This window comes from Mizuhopecten yessoensis, unplaced genomic scaffold (genome assembly GCF_002113885.1).
Source record: "Mizuhopecten yessoensis strain PY_sf001 unplaced genomic scaffold, ASM211388v2 scaffold7087, whole genome shotgun sequence".
Lineage (NCBI taxonomy): Eukaryota > Metazoa > Mollusca > Bivalvia > Pectinida > Pectinidae > Mizuhopecten > Mizuhopecten yessoensis.
In genome coordinates, this window is record NW_018406874.1 from 568,705 (window position 1) to 580,575 (window position 11,871).

The 11,871-nt window shown below is 39.2% G+C and overlaps 1 protein-coding gene across 1 annotated transcript; it reads right to left on the minus strand.

Moving 5' to 3' along the window:
- Positions 1–1,385: 1,385 nt before the first annotated feature.
- On the minus strand, positions 1,386–4,818 carry LOC110453094 (zonadhesin-like). The gene is made up of 4 exons (XM_021501930.1): positions 4,750–4,818; positions 3,288–4,547; positions 2,013–2,979; positions 1,386–1,909 (listed from the first exon to the last, which is right to left on the minus strand). Exons 1-4 carry the CDS (start codon positions 4,816–4,818, stop codon positions 1,386–1,388), a joined length of 2,820 nt encoding a protein of 939 aa, XP_021357605.1.
- Positions 4,819–11,871: the final 7,053 nt, after the last annotated feature.

The following is an 11,871-nucleotide window of genomic DNA, read 5'->3' on the forward strand; positions in this document are numbered from 1 at the left end:
GACCTCACTCAGTAGCTAAATTGTATAACTGGGTAGATAGAAAACGAAAGTCCCCAGCTCTCCGATACAGATAAGATCGGGTCAAATGACGTAAGAGTTGTTAAAGTTAATTTTGAAATTTAATGAAAGACAACCTTTTTTACTTGAAAGTTTATGATTTTGGAATCTCCAGAAAATGCCCTTTGTTTTCTGTGCAGAGTCAACACCTAACGAATGTATGAGGCCTGTACCAGGTGAAGGGTATTTAACACATTTACCGGTGTATGCTCTGAGCTTTGTGTAACAGATGTCTCTATGTGGTAGCTTTATCCTGAAGTCAGCACCCTCCAAGTAAACTATTATATTATATAAAATCTTGTTACGTATACTGTAGTATGTGGACAAATATAAATGGGTAATTCTAGAACGTTTCAAAAGAAGTAATTACCGGTATAGTGTATGTGCTGTCACATGTACAAGTTTCATACATAAAACTGTAAATGACAGACAATTAATGCTAACAATAATGAAATATGTAATATTAATATTAGTAACAGCTATCACCTACATATAGTACAAACTTGTGTACTTCATTCTTAATGTTGATAAAGAGGATGAATGGTGTCGATATTCGTTAACAATGCATTATCAATAGATCTAATACAATGTGACCGATCTATCTTCTGATGAATACTCATATCTAAAACCATGTGACCGATCTATCGTCTGATGAATGTTCAGATCTGATTCCATGTGACCGATTCATGGTCTGGTGAATGTTAAGATCTAAAACAATGTGACCGATTCATAGTCTGATATATGATCAGATCCGATTCCATGTGACCGATTCATAGTCTGATATATGATCAGATCTGATTCCATGTGACCGATTCATAGTCTGATGAATGTTCAGATCTGATTCCATGTGACCGATTCATAGTCTGATATATGATCAGATCTGATTCCATGTGACCGATTCATAGTCTGATATATGATCAGATCTGATTCCATAGGACCGATTCATAGTCTGATGAATGTTCATATCTGATTCCATAGGACCGATTCATAGTCTGATGTGTGTTCAGATTTAATATCACGTATTATTTATTGAACATCGATTAACAAAATCGAATAGGCATGTGATAAAAGGTGAATGAATATGTAAAAGTGACTCCAGGATACACGTGGTTCAGATAGACACACAAGGTAACTAAACTGTAATCCACAGGAGTGACTATTATAAGTGGGGTAAGGATAAAAACACAAGACAGTAACCCAGAGTGTATACTACAAGTCCCACTGAAGTGAACATTATGAGTATGGTGTGTCTTACACGTTTATAATCTGTCTGTAGTCCTCTCTGTGAGGGACAGCTTGGCCAACTACTCCTTTCTGTTGGGGGACAGCTAGGCTCTGTACTCCTTTCTGTGGGGGCCCGGGGGGGCGGGGGCAGCTAGGCTCTGTACTCCTTTCTGTTGGAGGACAGCTAGGCTTAGTACTCCTTTCTGTGGGGGGACAGCTAGGCTCTGTTTTCCTATCTGTGGGGGGATAGCTAGGATTAGTACTCCTATCTGTGGGGGGACAGCTATGCTTCTTACTCCTATCTGTGGGGGACAGCTAGGCTCTGTATTCCTATCTGTGGAGGGACAGCTAGGCTCTGTATTCCTATCTTTGGAGGGACAGCTAGGCTTAGTACTCCTATCTGTGGGGGGGACACCTAGGCTCTGTATTCCTATCTGTGGAGGGACAGCTAGGCTCTGTATTCCTATCTGTGGAGGGACAGCAAGGCTTAGTACTCCTTTCTGTGGGAGGACAGATAGGCTCTGTATTCCTTTCTGTGGAGGGACAGCTAGGCTCTGTATGCCTATCTGTGGAGGGAAAGCTAGGCTTAGTACTCCTTTCTGTGGGAGAACAGCTAGACCCAGTACTCCTATTTGGGAAGGACAAAAGACTCAATACTCTTATCTCCTATCTGTGGGGGGGACACCTAGGCTCTGTATTCCTATCTGTGGAGGGACGGCTAGGCTTAGTACTCCTTTCTGTGGGGGTACAGCTAGGCTCTGTATTCCTATCTGTAGAGGGACAGCTAGGCTTAGTACTCCTTTCTGTGGGGGGACAGCTAGGCTCTGTATTCCTATCTGTAGAGGGACAGCTAGGCTTAGTACTCCTTTCTGGGGGGGTACAGCTAGGCTCTGTATTCCTATCTGTGGGGGGACAGCTAGGCTCTGTATTCCTATCTGTGGGGGGACAGCTAGGCTCTGTATTCCTATCTGTGGAGGGACAGCTAGGCTTATTACTCCTTTCTGTGGGGGTACAGCTAGGCTTAGTACTCCTTTCTGTGGGGGGACAGTTAGGCTCTGTATTCCTATCTGTGGAAGGACAGCTAGGCTCTGTATTCCTATCTGTGGGGGGGGGGACAGCTAGTCTCTGTATTTCTATCTGTGGAGGGACAGCTAGGCTCTGTATTCCTATCTGTGGAGGGACAGCTAGGCTTAGTTCTCCGTTCTGTGGGGGTACAGCTAGGCTCTGTATTCCTATCTGTGGAGGGACAGCTAGGCTCTGTATTCCTTTCTGTGGGGGGACAGCTAGGCTCTGTATTCCTATCTGTGGAGGGACAGCTAGGCTCTGTATTCCTATCTGTGGGGGGACAGCTAGGCTCTGTATTCCTATCTGTGGAGGGACAGCTAGGCTCTGTTTTTCTATCTGTGGAGGGACAGCTAGGCTCTGTATTCCTATCTGTGGAGGGACAGCTAGGCTCTGTATTCCTATCTGTGGAGGGACAGCTAGGCTCTGTATTCCTATCTGTGGAGGGACAGCTAGGCTTAGTACTCTTTTCTGTCGGGGTACAGCTAGGCTCTGTATTCCTATCTGTAGAGGGACAGCTAGGCTTAGTACTCCTTTCTGTGGGGGGACAGCTAGGCTCTGTATTCCTTTCTGTGGAGGGACAGCTAGGCTCTGTATTCCTATCCGTGGAGGGACAGCTAGGCTTATTACTCCTTTCTGTGGGGGGACAGCTAGGCTCTGTATTCCTATCTATGGAGGGACAGCTAGGCTCTGGATTCCTATCTGTGGAAGGACAGCTAGGCTTATTACTCCTTTCTGTGGAGGGACAGCAAGGCTCTGTATTCCTATCTGTGGAGGGACAGCAAGGCTTAGTACTCCTTTCTGTTGGGGGACAGCTAGGCTCTGTATTCCTATCTGTTGGGGGACAGCTAGGCTCTGTATTCCTATCTTTGGAGGGACAGCAAGGCTTAGTACTCCTTTCTGTGGGGGGACAGCTAGGCTCTGTATTCCTATCTGTGGGGGACAGCTAGGCTCTGTATTCCTATCTGTGGGGGACAGCTAGGCTCTGTATTCCTATCTGTTGGGGGACAGCTAGGCTCTGTATTCCTATCTTTGGAGGGACAGCTAGGCTCTGTATTCCTATCTGTAGAGGGACAGCTACGCTTAGTACTCCTTTCTGTGGGGGGACAGCTACGCTTAGTACTCCTTTCTGTGGGGGGACAGCTAGGCTCTGTATTCCTATCTGTGGAGGGACAGCTAGGCTCTGTATTCCTATCTGTGGGGGGACAGCTAGGCTCTGTATTCCTATCTATGGAGGGACAGCTAGGCTCTGGATTCCTATCTGTGGAAGGACAGCTAGGCTTATTACTCCTTTCTGTGGAGGGACAGCTAGGCTCTGTATTCCTATCTGTGGAGGGACAGCAAGGCTTAGTACTCCTTTCTGTGGGGGTACAGCTAGGCTCTGTATTCCTATCTATAGAGGGACAGCTACGCTTAGTACTCCTTTCTGTGGGGGGACAGCTAGGCTCTGTATTCCTATCTGTGGAGGGACAGCTAGGCTCTGTATTCCTATCTGTGGAGGGACAGCTAGGCTCTGTATTCCTATCTGTGGAGGGACAGCTAGGCTCTGTATTCCTATCTGTGGAGGGACAGCTAGGCTCTGTATTCCTATCTGTGGAGGGACAGCTAGGCTCTGTATTCCTATCTGTGGAGGGACAGCTAGGCTCTGTATTCCTATCTGTGGAGGGACAGCTAGGCTCTGTATTCCTATCTGTGGAGGGACAGCTAGGCTCTGTATTCCTATCTGTGGAGGGACAGCTAGGCTCTGTATTCCTATCTGTGGAGGGACAGCTAGGCTCTGTATTCCTATCTGTGGAGGGACAGCTAGGCTCTGTATTCCTATCTGTGGAGGGACAGCTAGGCTCTGTATTCCTATCTGTGGAGGGACAGCTAGGCTCTGTATTCCTATCTGTGGAGGGACAGCTAGGTTTAGTACTCCTTTCTGTGGGGGGACAGCTAGGCTCTGTATTCCTATCTGTGGAGGGATAGCTAGGCTTAGTACTCCTTTCTGTGGGAGAACAGCTAGACCCAGTACTCCTATTTGGGAAGGACAAAAGACTCAATACTCTTATCTGTGCAAAGGCAGCTAGGCTTAGTACTCCTTTCTGGGGAAGGACAGCTCGGCCAACTACTCCTTCCAGGGGAGGGACAGCATGACTAACTACTCTTATCTGGGGAGACCCGTTGATCCTATCTGAAAAAGCTAAATCCACGCAGTACGCTATCTAGGGAGGTACATTTTGGTTCAGTACTCTTATCTGGGGAGGGATAGCTAGGTACAATACTCCCATCTGGGGAAGGACAGCTAAACCCACTCAGTTCTCCTTTCTCTGGAGGGACAGCAAGTCACAGTATTCAAATCTGGAGAGGGACAGCCTGCCCAATTACTCCTATTTGGGAAGGGACAGCTAAACTCGTTGCTCCTACCTGGAAGAGACAGCTAAATCCACCCAGTCCTCCTTTCTGTGGAAGGACAGCAATGCCCACTTCTCCCATCTAGGAAGGGACAGCTAGACTCGATACTCCTAACTAAGGAGGGACAGCTAGTCCCATTTCTCCTTTCTGTGCAGGGACAGCTAGGCCCATTTCTCCTTTCTGTGCAGGGACAGCTAGGCCCATTTCTCCTTTCTGTGCAGGGACAGCTAGTCCCATTTCTCCTTTCTGTGCAGGGACAGCTAGTCCCATTTCTCCTTTCTGTGCAGGGACAGCTAGGCCCATTTCTCCTTTCTGTGCAGGGACAGCTTGGCCAACTCCTCCTATATGCTGAGGAACAGCTAGGACACCTACGTAAATCAGTCATCTTTCTTCAATTTTGTAGATACATTGGTATCTTTCTGAATGTTAAAAAAAGCAATAGACAAAATCATTTGGTTATATCGGCGTATAATAAACCATCATAATATGTGATAACCCTCTAAAGTTACCATTTAGAATATTTTAAAAGGATGAATAGAAGTCTGTTGTCAGGTAAACCTACTCATCAATAACAGCTGTCGTCGCGTTTCCTTTCATGACAAATAAAGATAATTTGGATTAGGATACTTCTGTATTTACATAACAAAAGCACATTATTTTGGCATCAAGGTTGTTTTCCATTATGTCCTCTGTTTGGGTATACAATAGACAGTCCATTTCAATAGTAATTGTTCTATCATTACAGTTAAACACAAGTAAATGATGCATAATTCAGAGAGTTCTATCTGGAATCAAATTGGATTTTTATATTAAGAGATACCTTTAAGGAGATGTAAAGTCTCATCTAAACATCTGACCGAGTTTTAGGATGGTTGATTATAATATGGTATGGTTTCGTAATATTAATGTTAACATATAAAATCAAACCACGTTCATTTTTCAATTAAAGCATTCCTTTTAAAACGCCCTTCTTGTAGCGTGGTAAATAAAATCGAACTTCCCATTGAAATGCGGTCATAAAACTATGAATAATACTGCTCCTCCGTTTTCATTGATGATAGGGACATTCTTCCTCTCTGTACGGCCCCGAATGTGTAAATATCTAAGTGTAATTTGCATAGTTTACAGCTCTTTGCTATGAGTTGAACAAGATGGGTTTTGTGATAACATCCATGAGCATCCTATTACAAAGAAGATGACACAACGAAATAGCTGTACATGATGAGTTTGATGACGCTTGGCTCGGTCGCCCATTGACTAGCGAAGAGGTCTTTTTCCGTGGTGTTGCATTTTTAACAGGTGCTTTATGAACTGACACATCCCGAGGACGACACAAACTACATGTTTGACATTGTTGGAGTTTCGTACTAAAATCGTAAATGATGTATTTCATTCGGAAAAGGCGCCACATTAACCGCATACCGTTATTCCCGACACATCTCAATTACCGACAAAGGCTCGGAACCAGGTAATGGTGGATGAAATGGGCATTTTAGATTTACGGCCAAAAGGTTTTGAAATATTTCAGTATAATTTATGAATCTTCAAAAGACTAAAATGAAACATAAAATATATATAGTTATTTAACATATTTCTGCTGCTTTGTAAGATTTTAAAATTAATTAAATGTTTTTTTTATGTTTCTTGTTGGGCTTTTTAATCAATAAGTGTGCTACATATTTCAACGTGATTTTTTTTTCAATTCGAAAATAGAAAGTTCATCAAGTGTAACTCACACATTCTCAATTATTTAAGTATAAATGCACGTATTGCTTACAGATCCTGTCATACAAAATCATATTGTTACATTTAAAATATATATATATAGTAATAAATATTAATCGGCAGATATTGCTATACATGTGTATATTATTAGATATGGTTATACATATTCAGCACGACATACACATAATTATTACATTTATAACATATATATATTAATATATAGATCCGCACAAACTATCCATACACATGTAAATACATAAACCTGGTTATACATATCATTTATATGTAACATTTATAAAATATAGATAGTAATACATACATGTCCTCACATAAATATCCATACACATGTAAATACATAAACCTGGTTATACATATCATTTATATGTAACATTTATAAAATATAGATAGTAATACATACATGTCCTCACATAAATATCTATACACATGTAAATACATAAACCTGGTTATACATATCATTTATATGTAACATTTATAAAATATAGATAGTAATACATACATGTCCTCACATAAATATCCATACACATGTAAATACATAAACCTGGTTATACATATCATTTATATGTAACATTTATAAAATATAGATAGTAATACATACATGTCCTCACATAAATATCCATACACATGTAAATACATAAACCTGGTTATACATATCATTTATATGTAACATTTATAAAATATAGATAGTAATACATACATGTCCTCACATAAATATCCATACACATGTAAATACATAAACCTGGTTATACATATCATTTATATGTAACATTTATAAAATATAGATAGTAATACATACATGTCCTCACATAAATATTCATACACATGTAAATACATAAACCTGGTTATACATATCATTTATATGTAACATTTATAAAATATAGATAGTAATACATACATGTCCTCACATAAATATTCATACACATGTATAATTTGATATATGGTCAAACATATACAGCATGACATACTATCTGTTACATTTATAGAATATAAACTAATACATAGAGATCCGCGTATTCATTTTTACTCAAGAGTATTTTATACATATTCAACATGATATACCAATAATGATATATTTTTTATTTAAATAAATATACATATTCATCCTCACATACATATTCATACACACGTACATGTATATTATTATGTACGGTGATACATATCCGTCCAGCCTGAAATACAAATGTATATTTTATCGGATATTGTATATTCAAAGCCCGACAGACAACTGTACATTTTTTTTTACAACCATCTTTTCAGAAAATAGCGATTCACTGGTACGGAACATACTTCTTTACTTTTATGAGGTTTTATAGATAATTATGATGCAGCGGGACACCCATTCTAGGTATTATCACATGTCAAATTCACATCTATTTCAATAAATTTAAATTATAAATAGGTTTTTTTGGTGGTTAACGTTTAAGTAGGCCAGAGACGGGGTCGAACATCGCGTGCTGTATATGTTATTACTGGCTGTTCGGTGCACTGCTGTGCATAAAGCGACATAGTTAATGTTTTAATATAAAGACTTCCTTATTCATAGCCCCAGCAATCACGGAAATTCAATGAAATAAGTCGTGTTAATGTATTTATAACAGGGATTTGGGAATTCTTGTCTTAAATAGTTGTTTTGTCAACAATCGTTGCTCACTATGAGTATGAGTCACTAACTGTCAAGTAACATGCATAGAGACATTCACAAATGTTCGTACTCATTAGATTGTGACCTTGAAGATGTGGAGATCCCAAGTAACACGGAAGAAACTCCTACTTAACTTTTCAATCTAGTCGCGGCTAGTGCAGACTAACCCTGCATATGGCTTGTTTTAATAAACACAGTTGTCAAATAAAAAGATAACTTTTTTAATATTTTGAGAGAAGAAAAATGAAACTGATATCTATACAGGATATGAAAGAGGCAACATGTACCGAGCAGAGACCAGAACAAAAAGAATCGATCGGAATAACATTACATAATGTTTTTATTTACCGTCAACAAATGTCAAGGTAACTGGCCAGACCTCTAGATACTGTATGATTCATTTATCATAAAGAAGGAAACCCGTTTTCCTTGAACAATTAGCGTTCTGTGAAATTGCTGCAATTAGTAGAACAATAACTTGACTCGTTTATAATCGAAATGGGTATTTTCGTTCTGGTTAATTGACACTAACTATGGGTCCCATTGCAACACTTTTGGGTGTTTATTTTACCCCGTGACATATAGAGGCATGACAACTAGATCAGATAGAATCTTAATATAGTTTAGGCTAATTCACAGAAGTTCGCACGGGGGGTTGTAAGATCGATATCTGAGGCCAATATCTGTATACTGGGGTAATCGCAGATAGTAAATCAATTTAAACGAATTAACTTCATTTTACTGCGAGCTTATCAATCACTGCATGATGGCAATCCTGATAGGTGGCTGTGGAGACTCGAGAATTTCAGTTAAACATACGCTAAATGCGTATTGCAGATATTATAAAAAAAGGAAGTTATTAAGTGAATGCAATACTCTTCAGCTGTTTATTTATTTATTTAAAAAATAATACGAAATGGGGTCTCGCACTTAGGTTTTGATTTATTAGGTGACATAAGAGATGGATATTAGTCCGGAGTGTTTCATTTTGTAACAAGTTAAACAGAAGCTGTAGATCAATAGTCCGGAGTGTTTCAGTTTATAACAAGTTAAACAGAAGCTGTAGATCAATAGTCCGGAGGTTTCCAGTTTATAACAAGTTAAACAGAAGATGGAAACTACTAGCCCGGAGGTTTTATGACAAGTTAAACAGAAGAAGGAGACTCTTACTGAATGATTTGATATCAGTAACAGCCTGAAGTTCAATGTCATCCATATGTGATCGATACGAGGAACCATTGTTATCACACGTCCCTATAACTGATATCACTAACTACAATACTAGTCTCCTTATCAGTGGCGGATCCGGATACAAGATGTTTAAAGAAATAAAAGAAATCAGGTTCGGCGGGTTTCCTGAAGCCCAAAGAAACCTCTGGATCCGCCACTGCTGATCTCAATGAGTCACACATATCATATATGTATTTAAGTACATTTGTAAAACAGTTCAATAACTTAATGTCCCCATACCACATGAGGCTAATGCACAACTTCTTAGTTGATTTTTAGTATTATCTTTTATGCTCAAAATATTACATCCAAGAACTTAACAAACATGACATGATCATTCAACAAGCAATCGTTGATCTTAATTCTGTTAGAATGACTTTGATATCAGACAATACCAGAGTCTGAAGCAGTTCTGAGTGTATAGACATATCGGGACTACAACTATATTTGTAAAAACAAATGTATATGTCATCAATATGTTGGATACAAGAAAGTGTGGACTTCTGTCCCATACATACAGGTATCATACCAGGTTTGATGTTGGAACCTCAATATAGACGTGATCGGCTGGATCGCATTCCTGTATCATACCCAGGTCGATTCTTTAAGCAATACCTCAACGTCAACCTTGAACAACTAGACCATATTTCGGCATTACAATAGGGGCTGGGACAATCAGTTTGCCTATTTTGATATTTAACATGTTCGGGTATAAATACTGGCGGACCTGCAAAAGTGTATGAAGGCCTTGCAAGGCTTTATCAAGATTCGCCTGAAAATAACATCAGATTACTAGGTATGATATTATTTCATTGACGAGTAACTATGACCCAACCGTTCCAACCGTTTGGATCGCGATAAATGATAGCAGCCTAGATTTAGGTTGTTGGCTAGGTCGACGTTTGTCATTTATCAATTTCAAATGTCTCCGTTATCTTCCATTGAGTGTAATAAACGTGGAATGAATAGACTTGTGTTTGTCGTAAAAAGCAATAGCATAACTGTCGTTAAGGATCTTAACTGTCGTTAAGGGTCTCGTGTGATAATAATAATAAAAAATAGAATATGCATGTTTCTGCAAACAACAGCCAATCGATGCCAAATCATATTTCTCAGAATATTTAAAGAAATCATATGTTTTCCCTGTTATTTATCAGCCAATCAGGTCCTGGATCCTTTTCCTGCTAGGATACATACTGAACAGCTGGAGTAGTGATAAATTATTTAAGAAAAAGTCTGCTTAAACGGACCACTGGAAAGAAATCAAGACCAAAAAAACTGAAACATCCTAGCTGCTACTGTTTGATTTCTGGGGGGGTTTCTAATAGTACAAGTTAGCTATATATTTGTGCATTAGTACATAAAACAAAAAATAAAAACTATCAAAAGAAGAAGAATAGTGTTGCTCACTGCGTATTTTTTAAATTTACTCGTGTATTGATGTATTTTCACTGGAACTATATTATCCTAGCAACCACGGCTATCGTAGTTACCATCGTATCACACTGCTCCGACTGTATTTCCTTTTTTCAGCATTTAAACCACTTCAGCTCTCATTTTTGTATTTCCTTTTCCTTAAGTGCATCCTCAGCTCCTAGTGCAGTCTTTACTTTTGTTGTGGTGTCCGTTGTCCTTTGGCTAGTCGCAAAACGGTAATATCAAAAACGGATTTAACGGAAGGTAACTGAATATTGTTTCTAACTGTAGTTTTACGAACGCACAGTAACCTCCCTTTGATTTAGATATACCTGAATATTGTTACTAACTGTAGTTTTACAAACGTACAGTAACCTCCCTTTGATTTAGATATAACTGAATATTGTTACTAACTGTAGTTTTACAAACGCACAGTTACCTCCCTTTGATTTAGATATAACTGTAGCGCGACTCAACCAGTGACTAACTATTGACTAAGTAGCTCTGTGATTGGAGCTACAGTTTCTGGATTGAGGGATGCATGGTTGGAATCTTATCTGCCCCGTTGCAGGTTTTTATCACCAGAACTCTGTTTATGACTCTTTTTTGGTTGTTTCATTTTGATTATTTCATTAATGTTCCGGAAGGTACGGTTTCCTTATCAGCAATGATTTATCGATGATATAGTCATGCCGAGAAAAAGATTTATTTGCGTGTCCCTTAAACTGCAATACTCTCAAAGCTCATATCCGTGGGCATTTCTTTAGCACATTGTGCTCGTTTTCGTCTGCTTTACTCAGTCAAACAATCTTAAATAAAGCAACTTAATTCAAACAACATCAAATTCTTAAAGCTTTAAACAAAGGCCTTTCGATCACTTTCAACAGGGCTTGTGAAAAGGGAGGTAACTTTTATTCTTTAGACGGCCGTAGATATTTTTAAAAGTGGGGAAATATTTTCTCATCAGCTTGATTTTCATTTCATTTGTTGCTAAGATAGTTGCATTGAGATTTTTAACACATCGTTATCATGATGATTGGGGGAGGGGATGAAACAAAGTTACTTCATAGTTGGATGTATAATGAATGTAATTATTTATTTAC

Bases quoted from the DNA above. Each gene is read 5' to 3' on its own strand.
- LOC110453094 (XM_021501930.1), bottom strand. From the start codon at position 4,818: ATGGGAGAAGTGGGCATTGCTGTCCTTCCACAGAAAGGAGGACTGGGT. The intron at 4,548-4,749 runs GTAGGAGCAACG...GTACCTCCCTAG, and splicing joins GATTTAGCTGTCTCTTCCAG to ATAGCGTACTGCGTGGATTT. The intron at 1,910-2,012 runs GTACTAAGCCTA...CTTCCCAAATAG, and splicing joins CTGTACCCCCACAGAAAGGA to GAGTACTGGGTCTAGCTGTT.